Here is a 21,094-nt window from a genome sequence, read left to right as displayed (position 1 = left end):
CCCAGACTGTTCAGCCTCTCCCTATAGCTCAGATCCTCCAAACCTGGCAACATCCTTCTAAATCCTTTCTGAACCCTTTCAAGTTTCGCAACATCTTTCCAATAGGAAGGAGACCAGAATTGCACGCAGTATTCCAACAGTGGCCTAACCAATGTCCTGTACAGCCTCAACATGACGTCCCAACTCCTGTACTCAATACTCTGACCAAAAAAGAAAGCATACCAAACGCTATCCTATCTACCTGCATCTCCACTTTCAAGGATCTATGAAACTGCACTCCAAGGTCTCTTTGTTCAGCAACATTCCCCTAGAACCTTACCATTAAATGTATAAGTCCTGCTAAGATTTGCTTTCCCAAAATGCAGCACCTCTCATTTATCTAAATTAAACTCCATTTGCCACTTCTTACCCTATTGGTCCATCTGGCCAAGATTTTGTTGTAATCTGAGGTAACCTTCGCTGTCCACTATACCTCCAATTTTGGTGTTATCTGCAAACTTACTAACTGTATCTCTTATGCTCACATCCAAATCACTTGTGTAAATGACAAAAAGTAGAGGACCCAGCACCGATCCTTGTGGCACTCCACTAGTCACAGGCCTCCAGTCTGAAAAACAACCCTCCACCACCACCACCCTCCATCTTCTACGTTCGAGCCAGTTCTGTATCCAAATGGCTAGCTCTGTCTGTATTCCATGAGATATAACCTTGCTAACCAGTCTCCCATGGGGAACCTTGTTGAATACCTTACTGAAGTCCAAGTAGATCACATCTACTACTCTGCCTTCATCAGTCCTCTTTGTTACTTTTTCGATAAACTCAATCAAGTTTGTGAGACATGATTTCTCTCACACAAAGCCATATTGACTATCCTTATTCAGACCTTGCCTTCCAAATACACGTACATCCTGTCCCTCAGGATTCCCTCCAGCAACTTGCCCACCACCGAGGTCAGGCTCACTGGTCTGTAGTTCCCTGGCTTGTCCTTACCACCCTTCTTAAACAGTGGCACCACATAGCCAACCTCCAGTCTTCCGGCACCTCACCTGTGACTATTGATGAGACAAATATCTCAGCAAGAGACCCAGCAATTACTTCTCTAGCTTCCCAGAGTTCTCGGGTACACCTGATCAGGTCCTGGGAATTTATCCACCTTTAACCATTTCAAGACATACTTTGCAAGGTGTCACCGTCCATTTCCCTACAGTCTGTATCTTTCATATCCTTTTCCGCCGTAACTACTGATGCAAAATATTTATTTAGTATCTTCCCCCATGTTCTGCGGCTCCACACAAAGGCTGCCTTGCTGATTTTTGAGCGCCCCTATTCTCTCCCTAGTTACCCTTTTGTCCTTAATATATTTGTAAAACCCCTTTGGATTCTCCTTAATTCTATTTGCCAAAGCTATCTCATGTCCCATTTTTGCCGTCCTGATTTCCCTCTTAAGTATACTCCTCCTTTCTTTATACTCTTCTAAGGATTCACTCGATCTATCTAGTCTATACCTTAGATATGCTTCCTTCTTTTTCTTAACCAAACCCTCAATTTCTTTAATCATCCAGCATTCCCTCTACCTGCCAGCTTTTCCTTTCACCCTAATAGAAATATACTGTCTCTGGATTCTCATTTTCTCATTTTTGAAGGCTTCCCATTTTCCAGCCATCCCTTTGCCTGCGAACATCTGTCCCCAATCAGCTTTTGAAAGCTCTTGCCTAATACGGTCAAAATTGGCCTTTCTCCAATTTAGAACTTCAACTTTTGGATCTGGTCTATCCTTTTCCATCACTATTTTAAAACTAATAGAATTATGGTCGCTGGCCCCAAAGTGCTCCTCCAATGACACCTCAGTCACCTGCCCTGCCATATTTCCTCCAAATCGGTTGAGAGGTTGAGAGAATGCATTTGGTTGTGTGTGGATATAATGATATAGCAGTCGCAACAAAGGAATGTCATATGTCATTGACATTCCTGTAATGACAGGGAAATTATCTGTCGGATGTACAGAATACTTGAGGTTGGGGACATCGAGACTGTCTTAAGTGGCTAAGTGCAGTAAATGTCTGCATATTTAATGTCTTTGCCTCAGGTTGATCAAGCTGGAGAATTAGATGATGACAATACTTCCAATGGATTAGATAAGGGGACCCAAAACTGTTCACAGTATTCTAAGATTGACTTGACTAATACCTTTATATATTTTTATCAAGTCCTCTCTATTTTAAGTATGAACAAAATGCTAGAGAATCTCAACAGGTCTGACAGCATCGGTGAGAAGAAAAACAGTGAACTTTGACTCCAGTGACTCTTCATTAGAACTGAAAGCAACTGAGAATTGATGTTATTTATGCTGATGACAGAGCTGTTGGGGTGGTTGGAGTTAGAGAAAAGAATGATTCAAATAGATGGAAACAATGTCCATTCAGAGAGAAGGGAAGCAGTCAAAGGGATGCTGGTAATAAGCTACGAGAGAAATAAATGTTGAATGGATGCAAACAGGAACCCCCAAATGATTGAAAATGGGTTGGTTGTTGGAGTGGGTAATGAAGATGGAAGTTGATGTTCATGGTTGAAATGATTAAACTTAATGTTGAGTGCTGAGGGTTGGAAGGTACCAAGGTGAAACATGAAGTGTTGTTCCTCCAGCTTGCATTGAACTTTGGAGTACTACAGCAGACCTGAAACAGAAACATTAGCATGAGAATTTGGAGGTGTCTTGAAGTAGGAGACAACTGGAAGCTCAGGTTCATTTTTACAAATCATGTGGAATTTGCTGCAAAGCAGTCATCCAGTCTGTGATTCATCTCCCCAATTTCGAGAAGATCGCATTCTGAGCAGCAAATGCAATGAACTAAATTGACTCTATAGTGAGGAGGTAAATGGGCAAGTGTTGTCTATGCCTGACCCTGACCATTGCCAATCTCTGCTTTCTATTTGACTTTAAGCAATGCTTCCATTCCAATAATGTCTCTCTTAAGAAGGTTTGCCACTTTCATTTCCATACCACATCTGTTTGCTCACTGCTTCAGATTACCTGTGCTCAAACCCTCAGCTGTGCTAAAATACCTCACGATTCCATTTTTTTCAGTGAAGCCAATCAGGATAGCAATGTCCAATATTGGACCTTCCCTCTATCATAGCATTAGCTATGGTATGTTCATTGCACTATGGTCAATACCATTCATGAGACCCCAGGTACTGCAACAATCCATGTCCATCTGCAGCAAGATATGAGCAACATTCAAGTTTGAGCGAAAAAGTGGCAAGCAACATTCAGGCCTCACAAATGCCAGACAATGGCCAACTCCAGAGAGAGAATCTGACCATTGTGCCTTGACTGTTCAATGGCATGATCAACTCTGAATGCCCCACAATGAACATCCTGGGGATTACACTTAACCAGACACACATGGACTCATCGTGTAAATACTGTGGCTATAAGACGGGATTGGAATCTAGGAAATCTGCAGTGAGTAATTTGCATCCTTTCTCCCCAGTGCCTATCCTCCATCTCTAAAGCACAAGTCAGCAGTCCCAAGGACTCGAGCAGTTCAGGAAGTCAGCTCCCCCCCCCATTTTCTTTAGGGCTGTAAATGTTGGCCTAGCCAGAGTCCCACATCCCATGAATGGATTAATTTTTGAAAAATTATTGAATTTCATTGTGACTTCAGTGTTAAGGGCATGCACTTTAAGGACATGTTAAGCACTTTGAAACTAATGTATAACTTCTGAAATTCAGCCATTTTGAAGACAACATGGCAATTAATTGGCAATATTCAATATTTTCAGCCATTTCTTGATATCATGTGGAATGATCCAACTTATTAAAGATTGGCATTTTTTAAATTGATCACCTCAGCAGGAAGCAGAGATAAATCATGCGCTCAACATCTTTGGCTCCATATTCATGCAAATACTTTGGCCTTGTCTTTTGCACTGATGTGCTGGGCTCCCCAATTAGTGGGGATGGGGTTATTTGTAGACCATCCACCACCTGTTAGATAGAGTCAGAGAGCTGCACAAGCATGGAAACAGACCCTTTGTCCATGCTGACTGGATAGTCTGAGTAAATCTAGTCTCATTTGGCGCATATCTTTCTAAACTTTTTGTTTCATATACCCATCTAGATGCCTTTTAAATGTTGTAATTGTACCAGCCTTCACCACTTCCTCTGGCAACTTATTCCATACACAACCCTCTGCATGAAAAAGTTGCCCCTTAAGTCCCTTTTAAATCTTTCCCCTCTCACCTTAAACCTATGCCCTCTAGTTTTGGACTCCCACACCCTGGGGAAAAAACCTTGGCTATTCACTGTCACCATGCCCTTCATGATTTTATAAATTTTTATAAGGTCACCCTTCAACCTGCCATGTTCAGGGAAAAGAGCCCCAGTCTATTCAGCCTCTCCCTCGAGCTCAATCCTGGCAACGTCCTTATAAATCTTTTCTGAACCCTTTCAAATTTCATCGCACTCTTTCTATAGCAGGGACACCAGAATTGCATACAGTATTCCAAAAGTGACCAAACTGATCTGTACAGCCACAACATGACATCTCAACTCCTATACTGAATGTACTGACCAATAAAGGTAAACATACTACACACCATTTTCACTATCCTGTCTACCTGCGACTGCACTTTCAAGGAACTGTGAACTTGCACTCCAAGGTCTCCTTGTCAGCAACACTCCCAGGACCTTCCTATTAAACGTATAAGTCCGGCCCTGATTGCCTTTCCTAAATGCAGCACCTTGCATTTATCTAAATTCAACTCCGTCTGCTAACCTTGGCCTATAAGATCAAGGTCCCTTTGTACTCTTCTTCACTGTCCATGATATTTCCAATTTTGGTGTCATTTGCAAATTTACTAGCCATATCTCCAATGTTCACATCCAAATCATTTACGTAAATTACAAACAGTGGACCCAGCACCAATCCTTGTGGCATGCCGTTGGTCACAGGCCTCCAGTCTGAAAAGCAACCCTCCACAACTGTTCTGTACCGTCGAGCCAGTTCTGTTTCCAAATGGCTAGTTCTCCTTGTATTCCGTGTGATCTAAACTTGTTGTTGTAATTGTCTTGTATTTATGAGAGGTGTTCTAGGATTCTGACCAAATGCTAGTGAAGGAACAACACATCAGGACTGTGTGTGGTTGATGGGGAACTTGCAGGTGGTGGTACTTCCATGCATTTGTAGGTGGGGAGAGGTCACCGGTCTGGATGGTGCTACTGAAGGAACCTCGGTGAGTTGTTTCATTGCATCTTGTAACTGGTATGCACAGCTGCCACAATGCATGATAGTGGAGAGAGTGAATGTTTAAGGTGGTGCATCAGATGTAAATCAAGCAGTCTGGATGCTTGATTTGGATGATGTTGAGCTTCTCAAGTGTTTTGCAGCAGTAATCAGCGCATTCCAGCATATTCCTGACTTGTACATTAAACAACAGTGAGTTACTCACCATAGAATTGATGTGCTGCTGTACCACAATGTTTATGGAGTTCGTCAGTTTCTTGTCAAATGATGTAAACCCCAATAAGTTTGCTGCTGCCGGATTTAAGCTTGTTAGGATTTTGCTAGTTGCAGCATTTATTAACTGCATTACATTTTTACGTTTCATCAACTTGCAATTTAGTCACAAGATCATTTAAAATTAAAATTCTGGTCACTTTTATCTTACCAAGTCATCAATAAGATCAGTAACATTCCTGACAAACAGAATGAAAGTTTGTCAGTTTTTTTGACATTTAAGTCAAATTTGAAAAGAAAAGCACACTTTATTCAAAACATTCACATAATGCGTGGGGCCTTGGGTTCCTGACTGTGTTGCAGAAACATAAGATATCATTGAGAATTTTCTTTTCAGAAATTTACGTGGTTTGAATCAATTTCATGTACTACTTGGAATTTGGGGGGAAAGAAATGAGAACTATACTTAATCCCTTAAAATAAAATGGCTGTTCCACTTGTTTTGAGACATAGGGAGTAATTTTTCAGCTTTGTTGAAACATAAAATCAATCTGACCTTAAATAATAATAATCTCTTAACTCATAATTTTGTTGCAGATTACCTGTAACATTTTCAGAACCCTTCCTCCAAGCGACAATCCAGATTTTGATCCAGAAGAGGATGAACCATCTTTAGAAGCAGCATGGCCTCACATGCAGGTAATAATTGTGGAAAATTGGGTAGTTTCTATAACATGCTTTCTTTTCCTTAATTCCTTGTTTGTGTTCAAGTACTATGGATACTCCAGGAAATGAATTTTTTAAAAAAATTTCGCTATACATATGGTGTCCTAATAACGTCTACTAACTGTTCCTAACTTGTGCTCTTCTACTCAATTGGAAAAATTGGTTGGTTTCCTCCAAAAACTACATTTAAGGTCAAGATATTTTACTGTTTCATCGTTATCTGTTACTTCTAATGTGAATTGGACGAGGAAAGGTAATTGCAGGGACTATTATCAATGAATAAGTTCTACTTTGTTGTTAAAGATGAAGACCTCTTTGTATGTCATAAATAAATGACTCCAGAATTTTAACACTGGTACAGCTGCATGGGCTACTAAGGATATGTTACATGATTCTCAGCCTTATGAGTTTGGATAGTGATGAGTTTGAAGGAAACACTGGCCCTTCATTTTTGAGAATCTTTTTCAAGTAACTGCTTGTTTCTGTTGATTTTATTTTTTGCTTCCTGATCGTTTGAATCATTCCTGAAAACATAGCAACAGATTTTTTGTGAAGGTGGAAGTAGTATTTAAGCAGTTTTACTAGCACTGAGTTTAGGTCAGTGTATCTGCTATCCTATCAAAATTACACAGTATATAACCATGTCAGTTCAACTCAATGAAGAGAATGATCTTGCGAAAAGAAGGCATTTGAAGCTCTGTCCTTAACTTGTCTTTATCCTCATCTGACCTCTTCAGGCGATATTGCATACTCAGTAGTCAACTCTCATAACTTCCAATGGATTGCATTACTGAACTAATAATTGTCTATCAGTGCCCCTACCACTATAATATTTCTGTAACTGAAATCCCTAATCCTGAGAACATAATTCAGATCTGGGAATTTTCTTTCTCTCCCCACCATGCACTTGTTTTCACCACTGATCAAATTGACAATTCCTTGCTATAAGTTTTACATTGCAATTTAAGCTCAAATCCCAGTGTTTATTTTTGTCTGAAACTTTGTCTTCCACTGCATGAATGGTTAATCTTTTGAGGTAATTTGACCCATAAATTATCAATAATTCTTGTCAAACCTTATGGTGACTTTACAGGTATACTTTGGTTTTTGCTTCCTGGTTCATAATCATAGCACAGAAACAGACTCTTCAGTCCAACCATTCCATGCTAAATGTAATCCTAAGCTAAACTCAACCCACCTGCCTGCTGTTGCCCCATATCTGTCCAACCTTTCCTATTCATATCTCAAAACAAATGTCTTTTAAACGTTGTAATTTTACCCACATCCACCACTTCCTCAGGAAGTTCATTTCATACGCAAACCACCCTCTGTGTAAAAAGTTTGCCTCATGTCTTTTTTAAATCTCTCTCCTCTCACCTTAAAAATGTTCCCCCTAGTTTTGAAATCCCCCATCTTAGGGAAAAGACAACTACTACTAACTCTATCTGTACCTCTCATTTTGTAAATTTCCATCAGATTGCGTCTCAACCTTCTACGCTCCAGTTAAAAAAAGTCCAAACCTTTCTTTATAACTCAAACCTTCCATACCTGGCAACATCCTGGTAAATCTCTTCTGAATCTTCTCCAGCTTGATAATATCCTTTCTATAACTGGGTGACCAGAACTAGACACATTATTCCAAAAGAAGCCTCACGAACCTCAGCATGACTTCCCAACCCCTATACCCAAAGGACTGAACAATGAAGGCAAGTGTGCTAAACACCTTGTCTTATGTGACGCAACTTCAAAGAATCATGTACTTGCACCTTAAGAAAAAAGAATATTTTCTGGTATTGTCTTTATCTGTTTTAGGGAGATGTATGCTGTCAATCTCTTATGATTAATACTGTGAGATCACTGACTCAGTAGTCGCAAGTTTCTCATTAAATCACTTGTTAGGTGATTTTTCTCTCTATATAGTTATGTGTGCCTGGATCGCTTTACTTTTAAAATGTAGAACATGGAAAAGTTCCTTGTCACCTTAACTTGTATAACATATTACAAAAGAGCACTAATTTCTTAGTGTTATTAACATCACCAATGTTTTATCAGGTAATAATTAACAGGTAAGAAAATATAAAGTAGATAGTACTTAAAAAATAATGCAAAGTGTATATAAAGTGCATGTGCGTAATAGGTGAGATATTCTTATACCTTTGGTCACAACATACTCCTTCATGATGATAGCCTGAAGGATTATATGGTCACAAACATAAAACACATTGTTACAAAGTTAATTTCAAAGTAAATATAATATTTAACAAAATGAAATTGTTTTTCTTCTAAATCACTCTGAATTTAAAACCAATCTAACATAAGAAACTACTGCATGGCACAATGGTGGTGTCTTTGCCTCTGCACCAGGAAGCCCCATCTGCTTCAGAGCTGTGTAATGGTATCTGTGAACTGATAGATTTGAAAAACAGAACACAACTGCTGTTTTCTGTTCCTCCCTTCCTGAAGTAAAATTCCTTTTTGCCAGCCTTTATTGATAAGTACTCAACAAGGATTTAATGAAGTGAGAGTTCGTGAGCTTGATGATTCCAAGTTCACAATGTAGCTCTAAATAGAAATAAAGTAAATAAGGATCTCCTAATTAACTAATTATTATTTTCATTCTGTTCAAATTACTGTGATACACTTCTTTGTCAAGGTGAGACTGAGCAGAGTCACATGATTTTAAACTATTAAAGCCTATATCTGTTACAGTTAAACAGAACAATATAGTATTAGATTAAGTAAAGTGTATGCTTTGCATAATTATATTGAAAAGAAACAAAATATCAAATTGCCCTACTAGTTGTACACTACCAAACTTGAAATTTTCATCAGCATAACTTTCATCCTGAAATGAGATTTCTTCCAAAAAGCACCCCAGACAAAGTGATGTTTGGTAACATCTTGAACTATAACAGAACACTCCTCCTGATACTGGCTGCAAGATGCAGACTACAAAACTTCAAGCCTTTCAACCCCACCATCTTCCACCGGTGTCTTTGCTGTTGAAATCCATACTCCTCCTCCTCCTCCTCTTCCTCCTCCTCCTCTTCCCCAACCCCACCCCCCACACCTTTCTCTGCTGTTAAAACTGAAATGTCATGTTTGCCTTGGTCACCACCTCAGTTATGAAGAGAGTTTTTTTTCCCTCTCCCTCGCTATGAAAAATTGTGATGGCAAATACTTTTCATCCACCATTCTCTCCCCCACTGACTGAAAATAAAAACTGACCTTGGTGAAGAAGACAGGGAGTCCCTTTCAAAACTGATTCTCTTCTCACTCACCTTTGTTGCTTCTCTTATGTTTCTGTGGATAGCTTTGCTTTCCTCTGTCCTTCCACCCTATTACATGTTGCCGACAGTTTTCACTGCTAATGTAGGGATATGATATTAGTGTACATGGAAGATTTTGTAATTTGTTATTTAAATGATCCATTAAAATAAATTGCACCCATTGGAAATATAACATGAAGCAAAAATAGCTGTCATGTTCTATTTTTAAAATATTTATCAGAATTTTAGCAAAATCACAGAACACACAATTCAATATTGCTGATCCTGCTATTGATTATAATGTTATTGTTTGGTCTGTTGCAACACAGATTCACATCAATAATCTGAAACACAGTCTCTGTAGATTGAATCAGCTGCTTGGGGAAATATTGAGGGGTTATTGAACATCTGAGAACAGGGGTTGGGGAAATTACAATAAAGAATCATTTTCCTTTAGGAAAGAATCAGCAGAAAGTAAGGAGCTAATAAAACTATCAAGTTTTAGTTGTACGTGAAATAAATATTTTTATGCAGATACCCAGTGTGATTATTCCTGTTAATTGTCACTTCCTTCTTTGTTTAAAGCTTGTATATGAATTTTTTTTGCGGTTTCTGGAATGCCCAGACTTCCAACCTAGTATTGCAAAAAGGTTCATTGATCAGAAATTTGTACTGCAGGTGAGTACTTCAAACTTTGTTTGTCATTCCACCACCAACATTCACTTTAAAATGTTTATTGTTATCGCCTGGGTATTGTAGTCAGAGTGAAAGAACAGCACTTGCTACTTATTATGCTTATAGCTACCCAAAAAGCTTTATGGGTTTATGAGCAGAAACATTTAGTCAACAAGTCTCTGAAATATTGCAGCTACCTCCACAAAGGACCGGGGATCATATATGAACAAGACAACCAATCACATTGAAGAATTTCTGTGACGCCTGAACTAGGAAGTGTCCGTTAGAATATTTAGTTAAATATAAATCATGTCTTGAAAATAGAGGGAAACAAAGGATTAGAAGAGGGAAATGAAAGATTCAGAAAGAAATAAATTTATAGAGAGTTTTTAAATCTAAATAAACATGTCCAAAACTAGCTGAATCTGTCAGAATGTCACCCCTAACTTGTGTGCGTTTGTTCAAAAATTAGTGGAGAGAGGTGTTTGGCAGGAATTATGACTTATTCCGTTAAAAAATCACATACTGAAATTGATAAGGCTGACTGTTTTTATGTATCTTTAATGGTTAACTTGGGAGCTTATTTGGCTAGACAGCTATTGTGTGCATCAGATTAAGACCAACAGCCTGGAGTTTAATCCTTGTTTTGACTGGGGTAGACACTGAGCTTGTCACCCTACCTATAGTTTTAAAAAAAAATTCACAGCCTCGATTCAGTAAAAATTACCTAAGGATGTCCGGAAGAAGTGGGTGTCATTGATGAGTTAAGGGGAAATTCTTGCAAATTCTCATGCTTACATGTATTTCAATACAGCATATTTTGGAGAAATCTCCATGTAGTAGTATGTATGTTGTGGACAAGCTAAATTAATTGGGCACCGACTTCTGCGGGTGCCAGAAATAAGTGTTTTTCATTTTCACAAAATAATTTTAGAAACAAATATGGCTTTTACCCCTTCAAACATTCTTGGCAGGAACAAGAAAAGTTTTGATGACCTTATGATCAAATTGCAGATTTAGTACATGGATGAATACTGAAGAAGGATATGATCTTGATGGATGCTGTTGAGTTAGGTTGCTGAAATTGATTTGAAATATTTTGATCAGGTAGAGGAAAGAAAGTGAAACTTTTCTGATATCATATTTGTTCATAATGATCAGAAATAACATCTCACAAAGGTATATTAAATTTTCTTTTAAATGTGACTTGTCGTTGGTTTCTGACACATGCTGTTCATTTGAAGACCCTATTTTTCCACCTCTTGCCTCTCAAATGAAATATTAATTATCTCCAGCAGCTCAACAATGGACACCTTGACCTTATCCTATTTCCAAACTAATGGGGACTTTGTTTGACTTTCCTCCTCCCTATGTTATGAATGTAGTTATTCTGTCCAACTGACTGCAGCACATGAGATCAGCCAGTGTAACTCGAGACTCGTGACAGCACTGAGGCTTTGCTGGTTTGTCTTTGTCGTGCAACCTTCTTAACTGTTGATTGTTTTTCATGGAATTCAACATAATCTTTTTTCACAACAATAAATGGACACATCAAAAAGAGTAACAACTTCACTCTCTCTACAGTGAACCTAATAAAAAGAATAAAAATCCAAAAGTTGCTTGTCTTTTTTTTCCAGAGATTCCAGTTTTCTCAGGCATTGCAGTGAGTAACCAAATGCAATCAGAAAACACTTCATTTCATTGTTACTGCCGTACAGCCAAACATAATAAGCTTCACCAAGTGGTCAAAGAGAAGATGAATGACCACTGCAGATTAGAGAATATGCAACAGCTTGAGGATGATTCCTACAATGGAAAACTGGGCCCTTAAAGTACTGAGGTTATTGATAACAGGTGTTCACAATGATAAACTGTGTTGACAGATTTAGAGAGAAACCCACATTCCCCCCCACCCCTCACTCCACCTGCAATAAAGAAACAAAAACGGCCTCAAAACTCAATGCAGTCATTGTTAAATTCTGAAGAGCAGCCCTCAGGAGAAAAAAGAATATTTTAAGTAAGCTTTTCCTTGAGTGAAGAAATATATTCTCCTCTCAATTCTACCCTGTATCCAGTATCCGTGTCCCCTTGTTCAAGACATCCCAATTCTGGAAAAAAATTCTCCCTTCCTTTCGTCTTTCCAGCCCTATTAGAAGTTTATACTTGTTAATCAAATCCCCTCTTATCCTTCTAAATTGATCAGTACAGGCCCGTTCAAACCAGTCTCTCCTTATAGGACAGTCTTGCCATCTCCGGTTCCAACCTCATGAAACTGCTGTGTAGCAGACCACAGCACAGTATACTCAATTCTTCAGGTATGGCCTCAACAAGGCCCGGTGTAACAAGGCATTTCTATATTTGAACACAAATATTTTTGTAAGGCCAATATATTGCTTGCCAGTGATGCTACTGTCTCTCCATGATGAGCTGTGCTTATGGCCATGTTCCCATTTCAGTAATGTGTTCATCACCTGTTTTTCATGATTTGACTCTCTGCTCTACTTTACTATCACCCAAGAGTTAAACAAATATTCTCTTGTAATTCTGAACATGTACTTGTGTCATTATACATGTATCTCTTAAACTTGATAAATCAGGTGACTACTAAACAATAATTGTTAAGCTTCTTGGATACCTAAATTGAACATGTAGAGCAGCAGTTAAGAACAGGTTCATTCAGTTACATCAGCAATTCATTATCTTGTAATTGAGAAAAATAAGCAACGTGTCCTTACTACCATACATGTGAGAGTCACTTTGCAGTTCACCAATGTTATTTATACATTGTAAAATCTTGTATTAGTCGTGAAGGAAGCAAAATTACGTTGGCACTAAATGCATATTGGAAATGTTTATATTTTGTTTCAAAGTACTTAACTATATAATTATAGCATATTTACAGTTTCATTCAGAATTATTGCAATTTTTAAAAAGTTACTTTCGTATGTTATGTATTCTTCAGCTGTGGAGCAGCAGAATAAACTTGTACAGAACTAATTGATAAAAACAACAGTCAGAAGCAATCTTGCTTCAAATCAAAATAGAACTATAAATTTTTAGTGCTATGAAATCAAACAAATTCTGCTAACCTAAAAGGTCCATTAAGGTAAGATTTTCTAGCTAGTAAATGCCTCTCAGCTAAAGGCATTTGTTTCTTCTGTCAAACCAATTTCTTCCAGCTTTTGGAGTTGTTTGACAGTGAGGATCCACGAGAACGGGATTTTTTGAAAACAGTTCTGCATCGTATTTATGGAAAGTTCCTTGGACTACGCGCATTCATCAGGAAACAGATAAACAACATTTTTCTACGGTAATCTGTTGTAAATGATTTCCTTTGTTTGCTGAAAACTGCCCCTGAAGCAATGATCTGCGTAAAATGATTTAAAGGGCAATGAAAACCATGTGAAGTATATTTATTTTTAATAAATGTTCCATAGACATAAATGTAGTATGCCTCCAACGTCAGTGAGGTCTTTAGTCTGAAATTGTCCTGTATCCTAACACTGTCCTTTTGATACTGTATTCTTTCCTGCGATGTGGTGTCACTGACAATGTCAGCATTTGTCCGCCCATCTGTAACTGCAATCAAACCGAATGGCTTGCTAGGAAATTTTAAAGGACAGTTCAGAGCAATTGCTATGGATCTGGTGTTACAGGCAGATCAGATCAATTATGTCATATGTCTGGTTGCTCACAATTCCTTTCCAGGGGTTTTTCTACCTGCTGTTTGATATCCCTTATACTAACAAAAGGAAAATAAACCACCATATTATGGCTTGCAGATATAACAGTGTGATGACATGGATTCAAGTCATGCATTCAAAGGTCACTGGTGATATTTAAATTTGGTTCACAAAATCTGGAATTCAAAAGGTAGTCTCCATAATGGTGACCATGAAATTATCAACAGTTGTTGCAAAAACTCATGAGGGTAAAAAAACTGTACTTTCAGGAAGGAAATCTTGCTTCTTTCCTCATCTGGATCATGTGATTCTTGATTACCATCCCCACAATGTTGACTGTTCTCTCCTCTCTGAAACAATCTAACAACACATTCAGGTCATGAGTAGTTGGGATGTGCAACAAATGCTGGCCTTGTCAGTGACCCTCCCATTCCATGAAAGCAGAAAACAAGCTACTTGTATTCACTTAATTTTATAGCCTAGTTGCTACCTTCAAAGACCTACGTACATATACCTGCGGGGTTGTTTATTTCTGCTTCCACTTCGCATGGTATGATTTTAGTCTGTGCCTCTCCTCAATCATCTTTGCCAAAATGCAACACTGTAAACTTTTATGTTAAATTTCACCAGTCTTCGTGTGCCTGATTGATGACTGTCATAGTCCTTATTGTTGTGTACATTAAGTAATGTCATTTACAAACTTTGACCTGATGCTCCATTCAATTTGGAATGTAGCAATAACCTCTGGCTTATTTTCTCCATTGCAACTCATCTCCTTGAACCCCTATTGTATATTTTCTTTGCCTTCGTTTCCAACAATAAGTGCAAGGAACTTTGGACTTGCGGTTCACAAAGATCATTTGCATCTCAGCAGCAGTCTCTGCCACTTCTCTTCTGTCAGGCTATACTTCTCTAAAGCTCTGAATTCTTTCTCTCGTTTTTTTTCTGTTTACCCTCCTGCCCTCTCAAATCATCTTGTCAATGAGATCAATCTCCTACTCCTGCAACTGTATATCCATAATCGACACACTCAACTTTCCTTCCTGGTCCAAGTCTCCCTCCTAAAAATCAGGGTGCTGGGAGTTTTGGTGGGGACACAGGTTAGATTCATATCTAATAACATGGTTGTAGTTGTTGAAGCACAATTATTTCACCTGCAGGATTTCCTTGAGGTAGAACCCAAAGGCAAACTTCCTCAAGCTGCTTTATCCTTCAGCTCATCATAGGTCAGAAGTGAGGAAGCTTAATAATGTTTGCAAGATGTTTGCTCCATTTATAACTCTCCAGGTATTGAATTCCACTTCAGTACTGCTGTCTATGCCTACAGAGCTGATATGTGGCATGAAACATAGGTATGGCACAACTGTCAAGCAGTAAATAACTTTAGGAGAATATAAATCATTGACGATCATTGGTATTAGTGTTATATATCAAACTTCCTTCAAATGTATCAAAGAGATAGTCTCGACCCAACTTCTATTTTATTTAAAGACAAGTGTAAGGTGCTGTGTTCCAGATATAATTCGACTAGTCACATTAGCTTTCAGTAAAACACTTTATTCTTACACTCAGTTAAAACACAGACAAAAGAAAGAAGAATTGGTATAACTCTATTGGAAAACTTAACAGAATAATAGATTACTTAACTGCTAAACAGTAAGTGTTCCAATATAGTAACATCCCATAAACACACTCTTTACAAAGATAACTTCAGTAAAATAAATTGTCTTGTGTTGTGTTTTTCCAGTCCAAGAGAAAAAAACAGCAATAGAAGATTCTGGCAGAGAGAATGAACTCCAGCTTTATGCTGTGGCTGAGAGAAATGTATATTAGCTCCCACAGCCAACTTCAAAACCCCAACCACTACTGAAAGCTGAACAAAAACTCTGGTTCTGTGGGAGCCTGACTCCACCCATTAATGCTGCTTTTATTGTTCTAAGTTTTTTTTTAAACACCGGGGCCTCAAGCTGTTCAGCTTGTTGGCTTGAAAGAGATAACTCTCTACGTCTGACTCAAAATAACTCTCCACAAAATAAAACTGGACAAAATATATCTCTGAAAGCCATATTATCCGCATATTGACATCAACATCCCACCATCAACATCTTAGAATTGATGTTAACCAAGAAACTAACCTGACCAGCAATGCTAATGTTGTCATTCAAAGATGAGGTCAGAAGCAGGGGATTCTGTGACTAGTAAACTAACTGACTGTCTAAAGCCTTTCCATCATCCACCAGACGTGATGGGAGTATTGGAATATTCTTGACTTACCCAGATGATGCAATCTTAACAACATTAAAGAAGCTTGACACAATCAAAGCAACTTTATCCTTCAAAACAAGGCATGAGGATAGTATATATGATTTATAAGGTGCAGTGCAGCTGTTGCCATGGCTTCTTGAGCAGTTTTCCAGACTTCCGCTGTAAGTGACCGAGAAGAATGAAAACTGAGAATAGGTGGGGAACGTCGCTACCTTAAAATTCCCTTCCAAGTTGTATATTTCTAACTTGTAAATATCTTGCCCTTCCTTTTCTCTCTCTCTCCCTCCTGCAGTCTACCTTCCCTCCACATACCCACTCTCCATAAACCCACTGTGCTTTATGCACTCTTGTTTTCAGAATGTATTCTGGAGTGATGGAATTCCCACATTATCACTTCTTGCGCTTGCTAAAATTTTCTGACAAATTTGCTTTTCTACTTACTTCCCAAAACCTTGCTAATTTATTCCAGCCAAATTGCTCAAGTTTCTGAAAGCTTATTCGTTGTGTTGTAGCATTACTGGCATCTTATGCAGAGTCAATTCAGACAGACTTAGTAGCTCAAATGGCTAATATTTAGATATTTTAACTATCATTGATCTGTTTATCTGTCAAATTTCAATATGCATTGTTGTTGAAATGTTGGATAAGTTTTCCATATAAGTCTTCCTGGATAGTCAGAATGTAACTTCAGCTGACACAAAGGTTTATATCAGCAAAAAAGGCTAATTAAAATCTATTTCTATTATATTGTTCATTCAGTTTCTTTGGGACCTGTTCTTATAGTACGGAGTAATATTTTCCAACAATAATTTCTTCAGGTTCATATATGAAACTGACCACTTTAATGGAGTTGCAGAACTATTGGAGATACTTGGAAGGTAAGTTATCATTCAAATTTAATGGCAAACCCATAATATTAAGCACCTCTGCTTAGAGGTTTGTATGAGTCAAGTAAGACTGTTACTCATCTCTGTTTCTAGTACTTCACTATCAGTAGTTCCACAACGATCAATAAATATGAAGTCTCACATTTATTTGATGCCTCGTGTTTTTTCTTCATCTCAAATTACTTTTTAGCAGTGCATTGTTAAAACAAATCAATAACTGTGGTGGCCAAAATAGTAACTAGTTGACTTGATAGTGTTGACATGAGAGGAGGATTCTCAGTGTCCCTAGGCCTGCTTTCCTAGCCAGTTTTGCCTGAATACTCATCTCCGAGATGCTCTACTTCGATTGCGCAAGGGCATAGATTGTCTTTCACGTTCTAGAGTAACTTAAAGGAAAGAGAGGCCATTGGAAAGATATGCAAAAATGCTGGAGCTTTGTACCGAAAGGTGGAAAAGCATCTAAATAGAATAATGGAAGCATTGAATTCATGTAGTAGTATGTCAAATAAGAATCGTGCCAATGGATGCATATACAGTAGAAAAGGAGTTGAGTGCTTGGAATTCAGCATGTTATGTCTTGCATTGTGAGTTGAGAGCAGGATATTATCAGTTGTGATTGGAAGGTGTCAGAGAAGTTTTTGAGAGGTGCAACTTCCAAAAATCAAAGTCGGTCCCAGAAATGAAGCTGCAGGTGCTGACCCTGTGGGTAACTGCCCATGCCTGATTCTTTCTGACCTTGAAGACAATGTTGCAACATGCTAGGAAATGTTTCTCCCTCTGTCAACTCTTCCTCAACTTTAAAGTTCTGGCAAAACATCAGAGATTCTTGGAATGACCTGTTTAGTTTGGGAGTCCGAAACTACGTTCAGTTATTCACAGCACCTAAAAAAACGATGAATTTCTCAATTCTGAAAACTATTGGGAAAACTCTACCACAGTAATCCATGAGTTTGTTTTCTATCTCAAAAGCAATGCCTTTATCTACATTTCCACCCAAATGACACCTTTCCTTTCAGAATTCCTCCACATTTACATCCCATACTCGGATCTTTGGCCTGCCAAATTTGACTTTCTGTTGACCCATTTCTTTTGCTTGTGCAATTTCTGTTCCACAATAATGTTTAGCTGCCCTGCTTAATGTTTCAGAATTTCCCTCCTTATCCTCTTAATTTTTTTTCAATTTTTTTCACTCAACAAAGACTTTACTTATTTATTCTAATTGTCCATATACTGTTTTTCTTCTCTAAATTATTTGAAGTTGTTTAAATTATATTAAAAGTGCATTATGGTGAATCTTGATCACATTGTGAATACTCGAACCTCAATGAGGCATCCTCATTATGTTTTCTGCATTCTCACTAAATTTATGTGCATAATAATTTATCTTTTCACAACATGCCTAATATACCAGAGCAATCTACAACAACGAGGAGGGTTTGCGGGTGTATTTATTTGAAAATGCTTAAAATTAGCGTGGGTCCCTTGGTACCTCAATAAAAGTACTCACTGTGCAGCTGAACTATGCATCCAAAATGTAATGTGGGTGATTGACCACCTGAAATCAACAAGTGTTGGTTGATTATCACTTTAAAAGAAGTTGCATATCTACCAAATGAATGATTAGACCTGCTTAAAACCAACCAGGAGGCATTGATTTTATTGTAAAGATATAAACTTTTATGTACTTCTGTCCTCTAATAGAAGTGAAGAAATATTTCTGTGTACCTACAGATCAGATTACAAAGCTCTTTAGCAACCCATTTTCACACATGAGGGCTGTTGAGTCATCAGCGCTTGGTGACTGTGTGTCTGTAGTTTTGAAAGCTGTTGGATACCTTTTGCCAGTTTTGTATTTTACCATTTATATTTCTTGGACAGAGTTGAAAACTAAGTTAACAACTGACTTCAGTAATTGTCGTAAATGCGCAGTTCTCTTGCACATTGCAAAGTAAGGCTCTATCTCCATTACCAACCTCAAGGGAAGTAAATTGATGAAGCACATTCAGATAAAAATAGATTAAATATTGTATTATACCGCATTTTATTTTTAAAATAATTTGATTCATTTAAATGTACTTGTATAAATAGATAATTTCAAACTTTTAAATGGGTGAATTATTAACTTTATTTATTTTTCAGTATTATTAATGGATTTGCACTGCCATTGAAAGCAGAACATAAACAATTTCTTTTGAAGGTGCTCATTCCCCTTCATACTGCTAAAGGCTTAGCTCTATTTCATGCACAGGTAGGCTATTATTTCTTGATGTAAGTATGATTTAAATTAGCATTGACTTGGCACCAGAACTACAATGATTTTCTATTTTGATGTACATTCTACTGTGTCATTCAAACTTCCAGTAAAAATAGTACACTGCAATATGGGGGGTGGGGGGGCTGGACCAAATGACTGCAAAAGCAGGTGTGGATTATGTTTTTATTGTGTAGGCACAACAGTTGCGACAAATTTATTTGTGGTATGTCCAGACTGATTTTAGTCATTTGATTTAATGGAGATATTGAAAAGGCCAGGCTTTTGGAACAGGTATTAAGGCTGATGTTCCACAGATTGTAAAGTTCAACATTGACTGTTCAAAATATTTCTGTTTGTTTTTAGCAAGGTAGTTAGTTTGGCACTTTATTGTCTAGATTGATACTTAGATCCATTTTTATTTGATGACCTTATGAAGCTTACTTGACATAATACTATAATATGAATATTGGAAGTAAGGAACAGAAAGCTAGGTTTATTCACCTTATGCTTGGATGAATGGATAAACTAAGTAGGGCAACCGAAAGCAACTGAATTAATTGAGTACATGTGATCAATTTCTTGTAGTAGTACTTTTGTTGTACACTTTTGGGATTGTATGGGCCTTGTCAGTTATTTTCTGACATTAAAGGTTTTTTAATCCAATGTTGCGTTTTTAAAAAAATTCCTAAAATGAGCCTATTTCAGTAGCTGGACTGTCATGTGACCCAAGAATGAATGCTTGAGGTTGGTAGTGTTGCTTCGAGAGTTGAGCTGGGGAAGGCTGAGAGGGTATCAAAATAGCTGGGCTTGGAAGCTACGGTTGTGACCACATCCAGGCCTCCAAAAACAGATAATTAAGCCATCCTCACCAACAGCAAAATGTATTAACATTTAAAGGATCCTCAAACCTGCCAGAACTCATTCTGTGCTCCACAACCGCTAATGTCTGTGTTCTACAATTTGGGAGCCTTTTGTTTCATACATAACACTGAATTGAATGAAAATTTGTTCTTTATTAAAAATATCGGTTGTGTAAGAATTCAAAATTTTAAAAGCTGAAGAGAAGGTCATTAATATAGTGGATAAATAGGGAAGAGAGCAGCCCTCAAGTCCTCTGATATTATGGCAAGTTTACCGTTAGCTAGGGAAGTGTGATTGGGCATTATCCATTGGATCAGTTTTCGCACCAGAAATTATCAGAAAGAAATTGAAATGCACAGAGTTAGAGGTAAAATAACTACCTAACTATTCTTATCCCATTTTCCAGCACTTGTCCCATAGCCAACTTATGATGTAGGTTATTAATTTAGATGTAGGATGAAGATACCCATAATGGATTGTTTTCCAATTTGAAAATTGTAATGTAATATTTTTCAAATGGAGATTCATTGAAATATGAGCCAGGCATCGTTAGTTGAAAAATTACTAGAATCTAGATATTTTCCAACTAACCTATTCAGAGAAATTATTGCACACCTTAGTAGCAGGTGGGATTTGAAACCAAATCTCCTGATCCAGGGGTAGCAACACTATTGCAGTGCCACAGTTGTCCTTCAACACTAGAATCTATAATAAAGAATGTAATCATGAGACGTTTTATAACATTATAACCTGATTTGGCAAAGTCAACAAAGATTTACAAAACAGAAACTTTCTTTCACAATCCTATTAACATTTTGGAAGAGTTGCTGGTAGGCCATTATCACAAGGGATGTGAAATAGAAAAGTGAGAAACAATCCCTTCAGTTATAGAGGACCTTAGCGCTTCCTCTACATTCACCTTTTGCTTGCCATTTCTTTCCCTTCTCCTTTCTCCCCTAATTCTTGCCCTTCTCCTGCATCTCCTTTTTCTCTCCATGTCTCACCCCTCTCC

The 21,094-nt window shown here is 37.8% G+C and overlaps 1 protein-coding gene across 1 annotated transcript in view; it reads left to right on the top strand.

Moving 5' to 3' along the window:
- The window catches only part of ppp2r5a (protein phosphatase 2, regulatory subunit B', alpha isoform), a 168,691-nt gene that overhangs the window by 119,700 nt on the left and 27,897 nt on the right, over nt 1–21,094 (top strand). Inside the window, exons 3-7 of the mRNA XM_060831481.1 lie at nt 6,060–6,161; nt 10,043–10,135; nt 13,312–13,442; nt 16,899–16,958; nt 19,107–19,215. Coding sequence (XP_060687464.1) covers nt 6,060–6,161; nt 10,043–10,135; nt 13,312–13,442; nt 16,899–16,958; nt 19,107–19,215 — 495 coding nt within the window. The remainder of the gene's footprint in view (nt 1–6,059; nt 6,162–10,042; nt 10,136–13,311; nt 13,443–16,898; nt 16,959–19,106; nt 19,216–21,094) is intronic.

The sequence above is a fragment of the Hemiscyllium ocellatum genome, chromosome 10 (assembly GCF_020745735.1).
Source record: "Hemiscyllium ocellatum isolate sHemOce1 chromosome 10, sHemOce1.pat.X.cur, whole genome shotgun sequence".
Lineage (NCBI taxonomy): Eukaryota > Metazoa > Chordata > Chondrichthyes > Orectolobiformes > Hemiscylliidae > Hemiscyllium > Hemiscyllium ocellatum.
The sequence above is the reverse complement of the archived record's forward strand: the minus strand, read 5'-3'. Positions and strand labels throughout refer to the sequence as shown.